Source organism: Podarcis muralis, chromosome 11, assembly GCF_964188315.1.
Source record: "Podarcis muralis chromosome 11, rPodMur119.hap1.1, whole genome shotgun sequence".
Classification (NCBI taxonomy): Eukaryota; Metazoa; Chordata; class Lepidosauria; order Squamata; family Lacertidae; genus Podarcis; species Podarcis muralis.
Genome location: NC_135665.1, coordinates 2,222,169 through 2,243,412, shown reverse-complemented (window position 1 = coordinate 2,243,412; position 21,244 = coordinate 2,222,169). Strand labels below are relative to the sequence as shown.

General features: G+C 42.0%; 1 protein-coding gene across 3 annotated transcripts in view; it reads left to right on the top strand.

The window, feature by feature from the left end:
* The window catches only part of LOC114606747 (transient receptor potential cation channel subfamily M member 3), a 353,577-nt gene that overhangs the window by 96,741 nt on the left and 235,592 nt on the right, over positions 1-21,244 (top strand). Inside the window, exon 1 of one of the 3 annotated variants that reach the window (XM_077935948.1) lies at positions 3,647-3,852. The exons of the other annotated variants lie outside the window; for them this stretch is intronic. Coding sequence (XP_077792074.1) covers positions 3,763-3,852 — 90 coding nt within the window. The 5' untranslated portion in view covers positions 3,647-3,762. Of the gene's footprint in view, positions 1-3,646; positions 3,853-21,244 lie in introns of those variants that run through there. 3 annotated transcript variants of the gene reach the window in all.

Sequence of the window (21,244 nt, the reverse complement as noted above, 5' to 3'; positions counted from 1 at the left end):
AAGATGACTGCCAGTGGTTCTGAGATCACATCTGCCAGTTCTTTTAATACTCTTGGATGCAGTTCATCTGGCCCTGGAGACTTGAATACATCTAAACTAGCCAAGTATTCTTGTACTATCTCCTTAGTTATTCTGGGCTGAGTTTCCTCTGCTGAATCATTTGCTCCAAATTCTTCAGGTCGGGCATTGTTTTCTTTATCGGAGAAGACTGAGGCAAAGAAGGCATTGAGGAGTTCAGCCCTTTCTGTGTTCCCTGTTTGCATTTCACCATCTTCTCCTCTGAGTGACCCCACTGTTTCTTTGTTCTTCCTTTTGCTACGAACATACCCATAAAAGCCTTTTTTGTTGCTTTTAACCTCTCTAGCAAGCCTGAGTTCATTCGGTGCTTTAGCTTTTCTGACTTTGTGTCTACACGTGCTGGCTATTTGTTTGAATTCCTCTTTGGTGGTTTTCCCCCTTTTCCATTTTTTGTACACATCCTTTTTTAATCTTAACTCAGTTAAAAGTTCTTTAGATAGCCACCCTGGCTTCTTTAGGCACCTTCCATGTTTCCATTTCATTGGTATTGCCTGAAGTTGTGCTTTTACTATCTCCCTCTTAAAAAACTCCCAGCCATCATGAACTCCCTTTCCTTTTAGTATTACTGTCCATGGGATCTCACCCAGCACTTCCCTAAGTTTTATGAAGTCGGCTTTCTTAAAGTCAAGAAATTGAGCCCTAGTATGCTTGGCTGCTCCTTTCCGCTGTATAGTAAACTTCAGAAGAGCATGATCACTCGCGCCTAATGATCCTTCCACTTCTACCCCACTAACCAGGTCATCAACATTGGTTAGGACCAGATCTAAAATGGCTTTTCCTCTTGTTGCTTCTCCCACTTTCTGGACAATGAAGTTGTCTGCAAGGCCAGTGAGGAATCTGTTTGACCTTATGCTCTTGGCTGAGTTTGACATCCAACAAATATCCGGGTAATTGAGGTCCCCCATTACTACTATCTCCCTTCCTTTTGCATGCTTGGCCATCTGTTCCAGGAAGGCATCATCTATGTCCTCCGTTTGGCTTGGGGATCTATAGTAAACTCCCACAATGAGGTCTCTGTTATTCTTCTCTCCCTTAATTTTGACCCAAATGCTCTCACTTTGGCTTTGATGTTCTAAATCTTGGATCTCTTCACAGGTATACACATCCCTGACATATAACGCCACTCCTCCTCCTTTCTTGTCTGCTCTGCTTCTCTGAAATAGATTGTATCCCTCCATTATTACATTCCAATCGTGGGACTTATCCCACCAGGTTTCAGTGATGCCTATTATGTCATATTTAGTTTGCTGTACCAAGAGCTCAAGCTCATCTTGTTTATTTCCCATGCTTTGCGCATTAGTGTACAGACATTGAAGTCCATTAATCATTCCCCCGTGTCTCTTATTTAAGGATTTTTTCCTCCCACCACTAGGTCTGTGTGCTGTTTGCTCCATTTGGTCTATGACATTTGGATGATCATCTTCATCAATTGATAGACTCCTACCTTCAGGAGCACTGTCTCCCTCCCCCACATTAGTCAGTTTAAAGCCCTCCTGATGAGTTTTCTGAGATTTTTGGCAAAAACATTCCTCCCAACTGTTGTGAGGTGCATCCCATCGCTTGCCAGAAGTCCATCTTCAAGAAACTGCAGTCCGTGATCTAAGAATCCAAACCGTTCCTGTTTACACCATTTGCGAAGCCAGCTGTTCACTTCCACTATTTTTCCCTCTCTCCCTGGGCCACGTCGTTCAACTGGGAGGACAGATGAGATGACAATTTGTGCATTTAATTGCTTCAATTTCCTGCCCAGAGCCTCATAGTCTCTTTTGATCTTCTGGAGGCTATTGCTTGCAGTGTCATTGGTTCCCACATGAACCAAGAGGAAGGGATATTTGTCAGTGGGTTTTATGATTCCTTGCAGTCGTTCAGTTACATCTTGGATCTTAGCCCCGGGGAGACAGCACACCTCCCGAGACATCTTGTCAGGCCCACAGATCACTGCTTCTGTTCCCCTCAGTAGGGAATCCCCTATCACCACTACACGCCTCCTCTTAGGTTTGGTTGGGGTTCTTCCATGAGCTGTCCGTTCCAAGGTCGCCTGCACATTCCCTGAGGACTGACTTTGCTGCTCGTCTTCATATACCTGATCGACTGTAATGAGGGAGAGATCCTCAAAAGGTTGCAGGAGTTTGGGGGGAAATGCAGAGTTTTGAATAATTTTAGTTTATCTGTGTATTTATTTCAAAAACTTTAGCACACTGTCCAAGTTTTCTCACTTTTCTCAGGGTCATTCAGTCATTTTTCTGACCGTGCAAGGAGTAAGAAAATGGCAAGTTAACTGGAGGTGCCCTGTCAGGATATTATAGAACTAAAGTGTCTACAGAAAGAATCATAACAGATGGTTTTAATAAAATAAAAATAGTATTTCTGACACATTTCAAATTCCACTGCTTTCAAATCCATGATACGAAACCATGTAAATTCCCCTAAGAAGTAACAGCAGCTAGTATGTTTTGAGATATTTAAGTGTGTGCATCATTTATGTTTTCTTCCATTTCTTGTAGTTATATATGTGGTCTAATTAGTGTCCAGCAACAATACCCCAGGTACAATTTAAATTTGTTGTTTAAAATAATGTGATTCAAGAGCTCACAAAGCCATGGCTGTGTTTGATACTTTTTTTAAGGGCTTATTTCTTTGAAAGCTACTTTCCCCCTCCAGCACTGAAGTGCTCCTCATCTGAAGTCCTGCTGTTTCTGCCTCCTGGTAAGCAGAGAGGGACCACAGGGGGATCTCTGCAGCAGAGTCATCCCTAATCTGTTACTTGGGGTATGTTGCTAGTGGTGCAGGATTGGTGCCAGCAGAACCCCATGACTAGTGAGCTAAAAGGTAAAAGCCAATGTTTTAGGTTTGTTTTTAAAATGGCATCTGTGGATGAGTTAAAGCAAAGCATCCCCAGACTTATGCAACCCATTGATCCGTCATGCTTCATGTGGTTTCCTTAGGGGGGGGGGATGTACATCTAAATGCATTTTTCATTATGATGGCAGTGTGCCAGGAGACAGCCCCACTCATTTGCTGCTAATAAAGTGTCCATATTATAGCAGGGCAGATATGATTTAAAACCTTCACGTCAGATACAGTAAATCAGAGAGTGAGCAGGTGACTTCCTTTCCATAACAGTTGGAAACCCATTTTTTCTCACCGTGAATGTAGTCCCTCCTCCCTCTTTGAAAGCTTTATCTCTTTTCTTTAAAATGCTGCGCAAGACAAATTGGGGACTACTGTACTCTTTCCTTTCTTGATTTATATCTTCTGTTGTCACCTCCCTGAGATAAAAAAGAAAGCAAAACAAATGGCTTGCACCCCGAAAGGAGAAAGGGAAAGGGAGCGAGCGCAAAGCTCTTACTGCAGGCTTAAAAAAAGGCAGGCTGTCCCTTTTCTTGTAACACTGTGCAGCCCTCCCCTGAGCAGCAGCAAGCAGCCTGATGCTCTGCTCAAGCACATTTGGTATGCATGAGCACTACTGTTTCCAGCAGGGAGGGTGTTTTCTTAAGGAGGATCGGTGGCTAAAGCAGATTCACTTTGCCAGCCTTTCAGCCAAGTTACAGGAGGCATCTGCCTCATGGAATTGCAGGTGTGGACATCTAATGGACATGGGATGCCAACACCCTGGAGGAGCAGCTGTTTTGTAGGCATTTGTGAGGTTTGCATTTTATTATTCCAGTGGAATTTTTGAGGGTCATGAGTCAAAGTGATGCTCCTCGGCCACTAAACTGGACCATTCGGAAGCTGTGCCATGCTGCCTTTCTTCCATCTGTCAGGCTACTTAAGGTACTGTAAAACCATCACATTTTTACTCTCAGTGATCTTGTTTTCACCCATTTCTCACATTGTGTCACTAGGATGCAAATCTACAATTAACCTTCAGTTCTCCAATTTAGGATCTACTTCTGGTCATTGTAGAAATTATGTTGCTCACATACAGGTAGGAAAAGTGCATTTGTAGTACCGGAGGGCATATATAGCACCGAAACTGTCTTCTAAGATGCATTTAATGCTCGTGTGGTATAAGGGATGTTTGAAAGGGCAAGGAAAATTGGATCTGTGGAATGTGTATGAATTGTGAGAAGTCTCAGCAGCTGTCAGTTTCCATTACATACATAGTTTCCAGCATCACCTGTGAGCACATTACATTATGATGTTCAGCGTTAGCAATCTCTGCTAATTTTTTAATGTAGCTTATATAAATGGTTGGTTTGAAATTCTTACATGGTGATTGAGGTCAGACTCTGGCTAGAGGAAAACTTTCTGTTTATGTTTTCTTTTAAATGCATTAACAAACATGTTTTGGGTTTCTGGAAGCATTCTTCAATGATTGGACTATGTCTTGTTTCAAAAAATAGTAGCAAAAGCCCCATGTATTTCAGTGGGTTTTGTTCTATGAGAATATGCTGAGCACTAGATTTCTGTTTTGATCTGAGTATACACAATTTTGTAGGGTACCACTGACAATACTATACCCAGTTTAGCAAATTTTAAAGAAACATCTATTGAGCAGCAAGTCTTCAGAACTGTGCTTTATTATACATATAGCCTGGTCCCATGTACTATTCCTGGGAGGACATCCCCACCAACTGCATAGGATTGCAGCCCAACTACACATGACGTGTGGCTGCATGATTCTTCCCATGTGGGCAAGAGAGAAGGAAAGAGAAGCTGAGAAGCAGAGTGAGGACACTGGCAGGGAGGACCTTTTGCTCCCTCCCTCTGTCCCATTTATCTCTCCAAGATTGCCCAACACCTCCCCCCCCCCCCATGGATGGCAGCAAAAGGTTCAACAGCCCCTCCCCCTAATGCTTTCTCACTGTCCCTCACAACTTCTGGGGCTGCTTTTCAGAAAGAGAGAAAACCAAGCCGCAAAAGCACCTCAGGAAAAGAATCACATAATGGCAGTTTTGTGTAGCTTGATCTTTATTATGTTTGTTTGTTTATAAACAGCATATTGACATTGTACACCATAGGTGGATGCAGTAGGAGGCCATGACATGTGATGTGCTACACATGTCTATTTTAGGGAGATAGACCACCCATCACAGTTGTTTGCCACATGCGCACATGATGGAAAAGATGTGTGTAGTCATTTCAGACTCAACTGTGTACACTCTATAAGCCATACAGTCATAATTCATAAGGTGACCTCCATAGTTATGAGGCCAGTCTGTTTGGTATGAACTATAATCTTAACTTTTCATTGGACTTTAAAAATAATCCAAAGGTGTGGTGTTTAGGCATATATTCAAATGTAAATTTTGGTCCATCAGTTGTGTAGTTCTTTTGAAACAAACAAAAAGAAAATGAATATATAGATGACTATCTAAAATGTGTAATAGTTGAGCTTTTATTTTAGGGGTTTTTTGAGGTCCATGACTAGTTATTGCAGTAAGTGATTTGAATAAGCTGCTGCAATTGTGCCATGGCAGTTCTTAACTGGGCATTTGGAACTTATTCTAGTAAAAGTTGCTGCTTCTTTTTATCTGCAGTAAAAATTGATTATGTGGGCAGTGTACGACAATAGGTCAGAATATGAATTATCATTTCATGAAAATGGTTGGTGCATACACCAGATAGGTTTAATTTATAACATAGGAAGCTCTTATAGAATTTTATCAAGTTTGGGCAGGGACTGTATTACATGGGAAAGTTAACTTTGAGCAAGTGCCACTAAGTTCTTCCAAGTAAGTGTGCACAGGATTGCAGCCTTCACCATTTTTATATTCCTGGAGAAAAGAAGACATAGGTAAATACTGATAAGCCCTTTTGATTGTTTAAATGTTAGTGATATTTTGTTAAATAAATGTTGCACCATACACAGAGATCTTAATTAATAATAGAAACCTGTATTTGTGAAATTGTGAAAATACAGCTTGTTATGCAACTTTTAACAAGAAGTTTAGGGTGATACAAGGATAGCTCATTTCTCTGCATATAAGAACAAGCTCCCTTCTACATGGAAAGGAGGGGGAGCTTTAGACTTATAGGATAAGCTTTGGCACACACATAGGACACACTTAAATGGGACTGGTTCCTGTGTTCAGTTCACAATAAACTAAAACTGGGTCAATTTACATGAACCAGGTGTGTTTTTATCACCTTTGCCCTTCAAAGTTTATATCAGAAATCCATACAACCCCCTTTTTTCTTTTTTGAAGCAAAGCTTCCTCAGAGTGTATTGAGAATTTCCTTGAAAAAATCATGACACCCTTTGTTTGAGCTTCTATAACCCCTGCATTACTAAGACCCTGGTCCTGTGCTCTTGTGTGCTACAAGTTCAGCGTAGCACAAGAGCATCCCAGTGAAGATTTCTGTGCCTGCTCCAGGCCTGCATTACTCAGGCTACAACCCAAGCCTCCTTTGTCCCAGACAGAGTTTGTGTCTTGCTGGGTGGGGGTGTCCCCCTTTCCAGCCCTGCTGGCCTCCACTGGTGGAATGATACAAGCATTACTCTGCTGGTGGAGATCTTCCCATTCCACCCATTAGATCAACAGGCAGGTGTTCCACTTCTGGATCCACGGAAAACCCCAAAATGGGGCATCATGGGAGCAGGGAAGGGGAGAGGCTAAGGCCACTGGATCCCAAACTTGCCAAAATGTCATCACTTGATGGCATAGGATTGCAACCCAAGGCTGGCACGGCAGTTTTTTTATGCCCTGACCAGCTTCTAAGGCTGTGGCTGTGGCAGCATCTCCACTGCTCTCTCATACACCGCAGCTGAATAGCCCAGGATTAATTGAGGAAGCAGCACTTTTTAATATCTCCTGACTAATTTACTAGGAAGGGTAAACATTCCCAGAGTGGAGAGCAGGAAACTGGGTTAGCTGGGCTTTTATGAGTCCACTTGGCTGTCCTCTCTGACTCTGCCACATTGTGTAGCGGAGCTCCCTGGGCTGAGACTCTCCAGGTTTTGGAAGATTATTGGGATAAACTGAGCTGCTTCTGAGAATTCTCCAGAAATGCTCGAAAAGAAAAAGGCCATCTCAGACCACATTGTTGAGGTTTGTTAGTGCAGCTTACAGGAGACATGAACAGGTTGACCATGTGATTATTTTTCAGGTGGTAACATTGTTCACTGGGTTAGTACATTGGAATGTGAAGGAGGAAAAATAAATGTGAAGGAGGAAAAATAAAAAGTTGACAAATGCTGCAATCTAGAAAGTTATAGGACCACTTCTGCCTGCCTATCAGGGTTTTTACGGATTCTTATTTCAGTAATAGCATCTCATCACTGGTGGGAGGGGAGAGAAACCCACAGCCAAGGGGGCTTCCAACCCCCCCAGCCTCTCCTTGTTTTCAGCTTTCTGCAAGGCTTTTGAAACTTATTTACAGTATAACAACAACAAATTATTTATACCCCGCCCATCTGGCTGAGTTTCCCCAGCCACTCTGGGCGGCTCTCAATCGAGTGTTAAAAACAATACAGCATTAAATATTAAAAACTTCCCTAAACAGGGCTGCCTTAAGATGTCTTTTAAAAATAGGATAGCCGCTTATTTCCTTGACATCTGATGGGAGGGCGTTCTACAGGGCGGGCACCACTACCAAGAAGGCCCTCTGTCTGGTTCCCTGTAACCTCATTTCTCGCAATGAGGGAACTGCCAGAAGGCCCTTGGAGCTGGACCTCCATGTCCGGGCTGAACGATGGGGGTGGAGACGCTCCTTCAGGTATACAGGACTGAAGCCATTTGGGGCTTTAAAGGTCAGCACCAACACTTTGAATTGTGCTTGGAAACATACTGGGAGCCAATGCAGATCTCTCAGGACTGGTGTTATATGGTCCCGGCGGCCACTCCTAGTTACCAGTCTATCTGCCGCATTCTGGATTAATTGCAGTTTCCAGGTCACCTTCAAAGGTAGCCCCACATAGAGCGCATTGCAGTAGTCGAAGCAGGAGATAACTAGAGCATGCACCACTCTGGCGAGACAGTCCGCAGGCAGTTAGGGTCTCAGCCTGCGTACCAGGTGGAGCTGGTAGACAACTGCCCTGGACACAGAATTGACCTGCGCCTCCATGGACAGCTGTGAGTCCAAAATGACCCCCAGGCTGCGCACCTGGTCCTTCAGGGCACAGTTACCCTATTCATTACCAGCCCGCCCCCTGTCCCCCCAAAACAGTACTTCTGTCTTGTCAGGATTCAACCTCAATCTGTTAGCCGCCATCCATCCTCCAATCGCCTTCAGACACTCACACAGGACCTTCACCGCCTTCACTGGTTCTGGTGCAGGACTGGTGGCTCTTTTCAAATGGAGGAACAAAAGTAAAGTGTGCATGACCAAGGCCTTGGTGGATATTTTTCTTTTTCTCTATATTATGGCAGACCTCTGAACCGCTATTTGGTTCTTTTGAACTCTTAAATGATAATATTTGTATATGTGTTTTCCAGGTGTACTTACCTTTCCCCCTTTTGTTGTTATGACATGAGGTTAGCTGGGCAACCCAGTCCGATGTGTGGGCTGGCAAAATTATTTATTTATTTATTTATTTATTTATTTATTTATTTATTTATTTATTTTCTATTATTAAGCAATAATGCTGACTGATGGAAAACATATATCAAATTGCCAAAGAGAATCACCATGGGCATCTCCATTGCCAAGCATAGTATGTAATTCCCTCCCCAATCAATTCTGATTTTTTTCCATATACTTTTTCATATTAAACCAATGATAAAGATAAAATCACACTTGGATTTTTCACCTTCAATATGGCAGTTCATTTACCTGCTTGATTTATGTTAATTCCCTGTAGTAAATAGTTACTGCATTAATATCTTAGCTGTGTTACCATAGAACATTAATCCTATAGGGTTTCGTTAAATACTTAGTATTGAGCAGGTGATCTCTAGGTTAATTATTGTCATGCTGCATGAAACTATTAAAACATTCTCAGCTGCACAACAGTGAATGAAATGTGGGACACTCAATGGCCTGATTTTATTTGGCTAAGGAGGGGTCATTCACCGTTGCTGACCAGCTGGACCATCTTCAGATCAGTTGCTTGTATTTTCATTCCAGGCAAACATAGCTGTTCTACCTCAACTTACTAACACTGTCAGTGTTCATACAATTGTCTCCTCCGCCCATTAGTATTCCATTTTATCAACAAGCAAACAGACTATTAAGGATTTAGTGTGCTATAATATTTGAACAATTTATTGAATTGGATGCATTTACATACTATTTAGCTCAAGAACGTGAACCTAGAACTTCATGGTGTGAGACCAAAGTCTTAACAAAGTCTTAACTCTATGCTCAGACCCAAAAGCCCTCTTCAAACATAACAAGGAAATAATATTCATGATGTGTAGCATCGTTCTTGGCATCTGTCTGTCTCAAGAGACAATGGAGTATGCCCCTGGGGAAGTCAAATGGCTATGTTAGCAGCACCAAGCCTGGGCAGTGTGTATGGAGGTCCTGGGTTGCCCAGGTGACAAGACCCCCACCTTGGCCTCACTGAGGATTTGTGCAGGGTTTACTCCTAAACCTTTTCTTTTCCTGAAGATGTCCCACAAGGCGGCAGCAGAGGAGGTTTAGGGTCAGAGTTTTCCTTCTAGATGACCTACTTCCCCAGGTTGAAGAGCCCTGCCTGCTGCTCACTTCCCTCTACAGCACATACAGAAACTGCCTTCTTGACCATTGGTCTTTTCCTTTCAATCCACCAGAGTCTGTCTTTGCGTGTAGGGCAAGCCCCTAACTCACTGAGGGTTTGAGACCCATTGGCTGCCCTCACCTGGGCAGCCAATCACAGCTGTTGCCTGCGGTGTGGCTACTGTCATATGCTGACAGTTTCTTGGAGTTGCAGGTGAGAACTGAGTGCAGGGAGCAACTGTGGGCAAACAACCCCAGAAGGAGCACAACGTGCCCCTGCCAGAGGTACTACCCCTCCCCTCATACCCCATACAGTTACCATGCAGCATCCTACAGCAAACACCCCTTACAGCAACAGTTTCCTGTTAATGAAGGGCATTATGAAGCCTTTGGTTGGCTGGACAATGCATCAATCCTAGGAATATTAACCATATGGCTTTCTGGCCTGTTGTTGTTGCTGCTGCTGCTGCCTAGTTCAACCCTCAACTTTCGAATGTCCTGCTCTCCAAGTTGTAAGTTGTGAGGTTTTGATTTCCTAGATAAGCAATGGAGCTGTCCAGCAGTGTATTCTAAATGTTTTAAGGACATCAGAGGAGCTGTCCAGCCCGGAAGGTAGAGCTGGGTTCGAAGCAGATCTCGTCAACTCCCTGCACCCCCACCTTTCCTTGTGTCCCCCCCCCCTTTGCCATCTGCATGAAATTAGGCCAAGGGGAGTATCAGATTAGAGGCAAACCTGCATGCAATCCTAGAGCTGTAGGATGCCCACCAGCTTGCCTACCCTTGGTCTAGAAACAAGAACCTGACAAGTCTGCGTACAGTGTGTCTCCCAGCTCTGCCCACATGTTGGGTGGCTCTTGGGCTGGTATCCCAGAATCCTCCAGGCCCTGAACCTATTGAGATCCACTTGCAGAGCCAAAATCAGGCATGACACTGAGTTGGAGAAGAGCATTCCAGGTTTATTTAACCCATAGGTTTGGACATGGACCTAATCTTTCTAGGGTGTTCCTGTAGTACTCATATGCTTTCAGACATCCTTTTTTGTTGTTGCATACTATCAGTAAGAATATTTAAGTGTCTGTCTTTTTATGTAACCTGTGATGAGCAAACATATCTGTTCTTGGGTCATTATTTGTTTTACATATTAAAGACAGATCTTTCAAATACTGTGGCCCTTGAACTTCAACTTATTTGAATTGTCTATTTGTTTTTAAAGTAAGTTGTTCATTTTCTAATTTTAATGACGCTATTAGTAGCGCTTATTGAAGTAGCAGAACTCGCTGCTAGTCACATGTCATGTCAAAACACAGTCCCAGTTGGTTTTCTGTCATAAATCTAAAAGCTTTTTTATTTAGGGTGGACAAAATTTGCATCTTCAATTAAAGTTAATGTCTGGGTTTCAGCATCTTGAGTGAACCAGGAGACATCATGGTGTTTGTGTACCAGCTGGAGAAGCAATAGCCAGATGGAAGTCTTAATAGACTTTTTAAAAAGCTGATATGCATGCTGCTGCTGAAAAATAGTTTAGTAACATCATCAGTAACTTAAAAGGTCCTGTGGTAGAAATTTCAGTGGTTGTATCTCTGGAAATGGCAATCAATGTTATGCACATACGCAATAAAATTATACGTGCCATTGGGATAGGAGTAGGTAACCTTCTTTCTTTCAAGATCTGCATTTCCTTGGAAGTAATCTCTAACAATCATATGCTGGAAGTGAGTGGATTCCTCTCCTCTCTCAGGCAGCTGTTGTCTCTCATTTTTCACTCCTTCCCATCTGCATGATCTAGAATGATGTCTGCAAGTTGCAGCTTCCCCGCCCCCACCATTGGAAAGAAACATGGACAAAAAGTTAGGGAGAAACTATGTTAAGGTCGGCACAGATCATTCCACATTCAAAATACTATCTCTGATTTAGCAGTATACAGTGGTACCTCGGGTTAAGAACTTAATTCTTTCTGGAGGTCCGTTCTTAACCTGAAACTGTTCTTAACCTGAGGTACCACTTTAGCTAATGGGGCCTTCCGCTGCCGCCATGCCACTGCCGCACGATTTCTGTTCTCATCCTGAAGCAAAGTTCTTAACCCGAGGTACTATTTCTGGGTTAATGGAGTCTGTAACCTGAAGCATCTGTAACCCGAGGTTACCACTGTACTAGTGTTTAAAATACCATAGTCTTATTAAAATAACCATTTGCTAACGACGTTTCTACTGTTCACTTTGCTGGTCTCACTGTATATTTTGACTTGTTGTTTAGTCGTTTAGTCATGTCCGACTCTTCGTGACCCTATGGACCATCTGTCTCCTGAGAAATCTCTATGTGGGCCAAGAAGCTACTGTTAGAACTGGATATGGAATAACTGATTGGTTCAAAATTGGGAAAGGAGTATGGCAAGGCTGTATATTGTCTCCCTGCTTATTTAACTTATATGCAGAATTCATCATGCGAAAGGCTGGGCTGGATGAATCCCTAGCCGGAATTAAGATTGCTGGAAGAAATATCAACAACCTCAGATATGCAGATGACACAACCTTGATGGCAGAAAGTGAGGAGGAATTAAATAACCTTTTAATGAGGGTGAAAGAGGAGAGCGCAAAATATGGTCTGAAGCTCGACATCAAAAAAACGAAGATCATGGCCACCGGGCCCATCACCTCCTGGCAAATAAAAGGGGAAGAAATGGAGGCAGTGAGAGATTTTACTTTCTTGGGCTCCATGATCACTACAGATGGTGGCAGCAGTCACGAAATTAAAAGATGCCTGCCGCAACTAATATGATCATAAACATTAGCTACCTCTAAATGGTCATGTTGTCAGATCCCAACTGCCCGCCCTATCCACAAAGTAGTCATTAGTTTCATGTCTGTACAAAGCCTTAACTCTCCTCAATCACTTCTAGCCTAAATGTCCCAAATTCTCCCAGTCTTCTGTATACCTCTATTTACAATTCACTGAGATTTTACTGTGCAATCCATGCTTGTATCCATCAGTTTGCTAATTAAATTGCTAAATCTTCAGCTAGATGTCCATCAGACATCTCCAACTGGGATGGTATGAGCTCTGTAAACCAGTTTCAGTTCACATGTGAGAACAGCGTAGTTTAGAAGTGGCACATTCTAGCTATAGAACTTGGCAATGCAAGATAAGTACAGATAAGCTTATGTCCCATGAAATAACCATCATAAGATGCCACAATAGAGCTGTCCCTACTGTAAGCCATGGGGCCTTGTTGCTTTTCTTATCGTGACTGGGGATATAAAAGGAATGAGATTGTTGCAAGAGAACATAGATAGACCACCTCTTGGTTTGACAGAGTTAAAAACATACTCCCAGTACTGCATGAATTGAAGTGTAAAGATGCTAGAAAGATTGTCTTTTATAAGTTGTGTAAAAATATAATTTGGTTGTATTTTACGGCCATTTGTCATGGTTTTGTGTTTTAGTGTAGTTTTCTGATATAGAGATGCATTGTTGCAGGACTGTGGCAAAGTAGGATTACTGTTAGAAGTGCTGCTCACTCTGGGATCTATTTAGAAATATTAATTTTGCAACCCTACACCAGTTTACCTGGGAGTAAGCCCCAGTGAATTCAATAGGACTTACTTCTGAATAAAATTTTGAAATAGGTTGCTATGTTTTTACGTGGCCAGATTATCTTTGCTTGCAACCCTCAGTTGCCAAACCCTGCCAATTTGGAGCAGTTAGTAGATGAGCTGCAACCAATAGGAATGCAATCAGTTCTTTATAGGGAAGGTCCTTCTGCCCTTCCTTAAAGGTTGCTCATAATACCTATTGTGGCATGCACTGAATGAACTGTTTTGTGATCAAACTTGTTTCTTGAAAGACTGCAGTGCAAAATGTATTAACAGTAGTGGCAGTGCACCACTTATGGTATAGCATCCCAATAGACACACACACACACACACACACACACACACACACACACACACACAGAGCCTGGATTGTGGAGATGCTTGAGCATTGATCCAATTACATTTTCATGGGTTTTTTTGAAAAGTCCGTAGGTTTGAAATGGATAGAGAAGATTGGAATGTGCTCCTAGGAAGCAATCCTAACTTTTCATGATGAGAACTTGTAAAGCACCTCCTATGGAATGTTAGTATTCCCAAAGCACATCAGTATTTGTGGATGTGTATATAGATTCATGCCTTCTTTCCCATGGGTCTCTTTAGTTCTAAGGTTTCTCTCTCTATATTGATTGGAATATTATTAGATGAGTTTTGTTCAGGTTCAGTTAAGCAATCGTTAATTGTACATAAAACTAAATGAACTTGTTTCAAATTACTCAAAAATAATTTATGCGTAATTTCTTTTTACATATTGACAGTTATGAGGAAAATATACTGTTGATCATATGTTTTGATTGTGCCATTACCAAGATACAGTATACACTGAATGAAAAATATATCTGAAATCGAGCGAGGAAAAGAATGTTAGGCATATTGGTGCTTTGCTTGCTGAAGTTTCTTGCTTTACAATATATTCTTATCTCTGCATGAATAGGGCAACAGCAATCACTAACATGAATAACATATTTAAAGGTTGTCATAACATTTTTGTATTAAATATATGTTTCCTCATTCTTGTCGTACATATAGCTTACAACTGCAACAGAGTATATAATGTGTACTTTGTATAAAAAGGCACCAATCTTATATTCTCTGTCTCCTTTTTTTAAAAAAAAAGCTCCATTCCCTTCTTAAGCAAGATGTAGTTAAACTGAGGGAAATGGCCGCTCACCTCTTTCTCCGGTGGGTGCGGGTTGTGGCCCTTCGCCCTTAGCTGCCATCCTTGGCAGCCAAAACCATGTGTTTGCCCGGAATTCTCCTGGCTGGTGGAATCAAAGCATGGGGTTTGCCGCCCGAAGGCTGGCTTCAAAGAGGCCAATCCCAGGCCCCACCTGAGGGGCAGCTGAAGCTACATCTAGCCAGACAGAAACGCAAAAAAGCCAGCTGTATGTTGTTAAACAGGAGACATAACACCTCTGTCTTTCAAGATTCAGACTCATTTTATTGCCGCACATCCAGTCCATCTAACAGCTCACCCCCCCCCACCCCCATCCCAGTTCAGATGGAACAGAGAGATAGAGCTGGGTGTTACCTGCATATTGATTGCAATTCACTCCACATCTTTTGATGACATCTCCTACAGGGGTCTTTTAAAGCTTAAATAGCATCAGGAGTGGCCCATGCTCTCCCGGCTTCTGAACATAGCACATCACTGGCACTTAGCAGAGGGAGATGCCCAAGGAGCTTGGGCAGTGTGGTGGGGCAGAGCCCATACAATGCTTTTGCTGCTATGCACTTGCATGGCCCTGAGTTGCTTGCCTTTCCCTCTCCAGTAAGTAACAGTGATGTGTTGTGTTCAGAAGGTTGACAGCTGTGGTGCCTCACCTACACCACTGCGTGGGCAGCTGCTGAATAGCATGGGGGACATCACAGGACAACTCCCATGGTGCCAAACAGTACGTTTCCAAGCACAATTTAAAGCCCTAAACAGCCCCGACTCAGTGTACCTAAAGGAGCATCTCCACCCCCATCATTCAGCCCGGACACTGAGGTCCAGCTCTGAGGGCCTTCTGCCAATTCCCTCACTGCAAGAAGTGAAGTTACAGGGAACCAGGCAGAGGGCCTGGTAGCAGCGTCCTCCCTGTGTAACGCCCTCCCATCAGATGTCAAGGAAATAAACAACTATCTGACTTTTAGAAGACATTTAAAAGTCAAGACAGCCCTGTTTAGGGAAGTTTTTAATGTTTGATGTTTTATCGTGTTTTTAATATTTTGTTGGAAGCCGCCCAAAGTGGCTGGGGAAATAATAAATTATTATTATTATTATTATTATTATTATTATTATTATTATTATTGCCTTCCATAGCTACTTTCTGGAAGCAGCCCTGGAGATAGGCGCAGGATCCCTGAAGCTCCATCTGCCTGAGACATTCAAGAAATATACCATGGCCAACAGCATCAAGAGCCGCCAAGAAATCAAGGATACCCAGCAGGGTTGCACTCCCCCCAGCTTTCTCCTGACAAATGTTATCAACCAACTTTAGAGTTGGCTGAAGAATTTTGTGAGTGTCCTTTCATTCTACAAATCACTCTGAAGCCCTCCCAGGTGCCCAAGCTTCCTGGAAAAAAGTCCTCTTCTGGACTTTTAAGTGTTAGAATCATAGAATCATAGAATCATAGAGTTGGAAGAGACCACAAGGGCCATCGAGTCCAACCCCCTGCCAAGCAGGAAACACCATCAGAGCACTCCTGACATATGGTTGTCAAGCCTCTGCTTAAAGACCTCCAAAGAAGGAGACTCCACCACACTCCTTCACACTCCTTGTTGGGAGTGTTGGGAGGCTACTTACCATGTACCTGTTTTTTGTTTTGTTTTTTAATAAAAAGGGGTAAAAAGAAGAACTTCTCTTAAAACTAAAATCAGTGAGTGAACTAATCTCAAATCAAGAAGAATGGGAAACTGAGGATCTTTCAGAGCACTAGAGAAATGGGTGCATGATGAAGATGATGATGATGATTTATACCCTGCCCATCTGGCAGGGTTTCCCCCAGCCATTTTGGGTGGTTTCCAACACATATAAAAACATAATAAAACATCAAACATTAAAAACTTCCCAATAGAGGGCTGCCTTCAGATGTCTTTTAAAAGTTGTGTAGTTCTTTAACTCATTGACATCTGATGGAAGGGTGTTCCACAGGGAGGGTGCCACTGCCAAGGATGAATTAATGAAAAGCAAATACCGTACACAGACACAGCACCCTTGACCACCTCACAATTTCCACTGAAATTATACAGGAATCCTAAATTGCCCTGCAAAGGAAGCATAAAACCAGAAATCTCTTTCATGGAGGAAGAAGAGTTTTCAAAAAAGATAGAGGACGGCACTTCTTAATACTAGCCTGGTGGAGACCCAAGTAAGGAAATTTGAAGAAAAGTGTGTGCTCACAGGCTGTCATTGTTTCATAATCTGAAGAGCTATGGTTTTGTAGAGCTTTTTATCCCGCAACAGAATGCTGCAACGCGTGTGCTCTTCTAGCCACACCAAACACGTGGCAAATAAATAGCCAGAGGAAAACATCTGCCATTTCTCTGCATGTTTTCATGGTGTTTCAAACACTCGAGGGCTGTGTCAGTCGCATGCTCTCGCTTGGGAATTATTTGCTGTGGTTGCCCTGCAGGGAAAGGGAGCGGGGAGAGAACTCACCTGGCCATAGAGTTATGCGTGTTATGGGCGGGATCCAGTTGATCCTCCTGCTCTGATAGAAGGGCTGTTGATCCAGTGGATATGCCAGGGCCACCCAGTGAGCTTCATGGCTGAGTGGGGATTTGAACCCTCTTCTTCCAGGTCATAGTTTAAGCACAACACCACACCAGCTCAAAAAAAGATGTGTAAGAAGCAGAATCTCCAATGGAGATCAACCATTTCACTCAAAACCAAAGCATCCCTTACTGCTGTGAACAATTTAAACTTGGGTGTAAATCATTATCTCCTGAGTTATAAGAAACAAAATAAATAAAGGCAGTTCCCTTATGGTAAGTTGGGGCAGCAAAGTGGCTAAGTTCCAGTTAGGGAAAGTTCTGGTTTTAAATAAGCAGATGTGATTGTGGTCTTTGTTTTTAGCTCCCTTAAGGTTTCTGTCAAGAGCAAACCCAATTTTAAAGGACAGTTTTTACAGTCACCACACTGCATAGAGGGAAACCATACAAATTCTGTGGTCTACGGTGTTCATAATTCTTGTGTTTGCCTCAAGATGCTTTGCGATTTAGCTGCCATTTAAACATGCAATCAAAAAGTTCCAGTTGCTTCTCCTGTTATGAATATTTGTAGCATTTCTGAAGCAACGTATGAAAATGACATTAACATATAGGTATTCTTCAAACAGGAGGCCACACTTAAAAGCAACAGAATATGCCATAGTGACCGATTCGTATTATAAGACTCCAATGCTGTTATGTGGTATGTACTCCTTCTGAAAGGACTGCCAAGTGAGCAATCCAGGCCATAGGACCGTGAAGTGAAACAGAGTAATTTTCTTCCACCTGAATTGTTAAACAGACTAGGCTACAATGCAGGAAGAGATACCCTCAGGACACAGTGGAAATTTATGTCAAACTCTGTAATAAAGCATGAAATAAAGTCACTTGATAAAAACTTTCATCTTCCACTGGGGAAAAAATAGTGACATGAAACAGTTGGACATAAATGGCCTTCAGCACAGCAAACTTAACCTAAAGTATAGAATATATCTTAGATTATTATGCTAAAATCTTTTTTAAAAAAGATCAGATTGGCTTTGCATCACTGTAGTATTTAATTCAGCAGAGTATATAAAAACTGTTACATTGAATGAACCCTATAATTCTTTTTCTACCCTTGGCCTTCAGATTTGAAGAGGGAAAACCTAATTAATTAGCTATTAAATTTAATATCCTTGGCAACCAAAGACAAGCAGTTATGGATATTTTACAGGCAAGAAATACAATTTTAAAAGGCAGAGTTGTGATACAAAATTGCAGTGATGTGGCGGCACTGAGCTAAAGGTCTGTTTTGGACTGTTTTTACATCTTCTCATAATGCTAGATATAGAGTTGGCAATTATCAGTGCTGCCAACACCAAATTACTCATAGAAAACATCACATATCAGTTGCAGCACGAGGAGGCCCACTTAAAACACGGCTCCAAATAGCCCAGTAATGACGATGTGGATGAAACCAAACTGTCCTTGGTATTGCAAGTGAATATGCATACCAAAGGATTTGTGGACAACAGCTTGTCATCTGTGAATAAGTGCTTCATACAGCATGACTGTTTCCACCTCTCATCTCTCTGTTCTTGTTATGAAAGGAAAATGTGCTTTCATATGCTAACTTTCCTTATAAACCTAGGTCATGTGTCTCCACATCTACCCCTGAAATGTTACCACCTGAGAAGGACTTGGTTTTTTTTTTACACTTTTTCTGGACATTTGAATAAGATTTGGGATGCTAGCTGCAAGCAAGGCTTCTGTTAAGTATGCAATGATGGTTTTTAAACAAACAAAGGAAAATAGAGAACTTTAAACATCATGCCATTTATCACTGACCTGATAAACTACCAGCTTGGTGATTTATATTGTATCAAGAAACATTACTGATTTCTAATAAGATTCTTGAGAAAAATGTTTCAAGATAGTTATGGTGCCAATGTCTACTCTATAACATGAGCTAGACCCCACCACCCAGAAAACACCTTGGTGTAACCTCAAGGTTGGATTACTGCCATGTGTGCTCTATGTGGGGCTACCCTTGAGGTTGATCCAAAGCCTGCAGTTAGCGTACAACACTATGGCTAGCTGGCTTTTGGGGGCCATGCGGAATTCAGACTGGCTGCCAATCTGCTACCAGGTTTTGGTACTTATATATAGTGCTCTAAACAGCTCAGGACCAGGCCTTTCTCCTCCAAGTTCCAAACATATCAGAAGCCCACTCCATAGTCACTTGGAGCAGGGCTTTTCGTGTGGCTGCCGCTGTTCTGCGGAGCAGCATTTCAGTTGAGATATGACAGGCACCCATTATCTTCACTTGACAGAAACAGATGAAGTTATTTTTGTTCTGACAAGTTCTTCCAGCTGGATGAATAGGCCTCTGTCATAGGTGTCCATTTTTGTACAGTTTTCAGATCATCTGTTATTTTTGTAACTGTTTTTATTATGTTTTGTACATCCCCTTTGGGCATATCTGAAGGTGATTAAAGAATGATAACAACATGCATCTGATAGTCTAAGATGCAGTTGCCAGGGGTCTAGTATGTAAAGTGAGTTATAGAAGCCATTTCAGATTTCATGATGTACTCCATAAGTTTGGTGGGAAAGGGAAGGAATTAATCCCCATCTCAGCCAAAACAGAGCAGGGTGGGACCAACCAATTGCTTCCATTCCCAGCAACATGCTGAATTTCATCCTGATACAAAAGGTATGGATGAGTAGGAGCTCTTGCTGAAACAAGAAGGTGACTGGTTAGAGTTATGATTAGCAATGGCTCCCACCAGCTCAGTACTGTTAGGCAAAACACAGTCACAGCCAACACAGTTTCATATGAACACTGCTTCCTCAGAAACTGACACAAGCAATTTGTGTTCCTACCCCAAGTAAAATGCCAATGTATCTTGGTAGCAGAATGCCTCAAACAAAGCCATGTGTGTTGTGTCCAAAGAAAGACACTTATCTGTTTCCTTGTTTCTGCATGGGACATTTTTTTATCCCATTTTTAGAAGAAAACCCTAAAACACACCAATGGCAACAATCAATCAATTTTATTTGGTCTCAAGTGCTCTTTGGTTTTCAGAAGCAAAACTCCGCTATAGGTACATAAATATCCTTCCTTGATTAGTTTTCTTTGGGTGGGGGAATAAACTGAGTAGGATACACCCTTGCGTATTGAGATGGGTGTCACCCGTGTATGCGTGTCCTATGTATTATAAGAATTTTATTACATATTGTTTAATATGCTTCTGTGATTGTTTACCACTTTCCTTTTCTTCTTTTTGTATATATCCTGTATTTGGTTGACCATTAAAATTTGTTGTTTAGGAAACTAAATATGGGGAGGAATTGAATGGTGTCTGGTTTTGACACCTGTTTTTCTCTGCCTAGATGCATCATGGATAAAAACAGGGAACGTTGCTCCAAGCAGGCATGTGGTCAGCTAAGGCCTTAGTCTGCCCTGTCAAGGAGAGCTAGTCATGCCAAACTCCTCCTACTGGTTGGATACCAACCTGTTTGTCTCAAGGCTGTCAATGGCTGACAGTCTTAAAACAAGGAAAGAGAAGAACCCCCACTTGCAATAAATCTCCCCAAACCAAGATAATGGCAAAGAAATTAAAAAAGAAAATTTTACCATGGAGGACATTGAAGGTGTGATGTTCCAAACCATTGGAGAAACCATTGTTAGTAACAAACCAGGGGGTGGGAGCCAAAGGAAAGCCAAAGATAAAGGAAAGAGCATTTTCAAAGAAGAACTCACTTACCATGAAATTTTGAGTTCATCACCTCTTTTCTCCTTCCCTCTTTCATGCATAGAATACTATGCATGTGACAAGCAAAACATGAAAGAGCCCAAGGGGCACTGCAGGAATGCACATCTTTGAGGCACTGAGTGCCTGAACAGGACTCAGGAATAATATGACCAAAAGTCCTCTGAGAAAGCTGGGGGGAAATGAGACACAAGGTAAAGCAAGTTCCCTATTGTTAATGCCAAGGCCACACCATCTGCCTATATAAATTGTATGCCTCACAGGGGTTTGAATCTTTATTTTGCTATGAGTATGAATATACAATGGTTTGATTCATGATACACCCAAATCATGCCACTTTCAAAGTAGAATATTCAGAAGTGAAAGCAACAGTGATTGTGGGCTCTGAAATATGGGACTGTGAAATATGGGACTCTGAAATATGGAACTCTGAAATATGGGACTGAAATATGGGACTGCTGTATCCTAAAATTTTAATATCAAAAGTTATTTTCCTTTTGCAGTAATGAACATCCTTTGCTTGACATTTTCTTTTATAACAG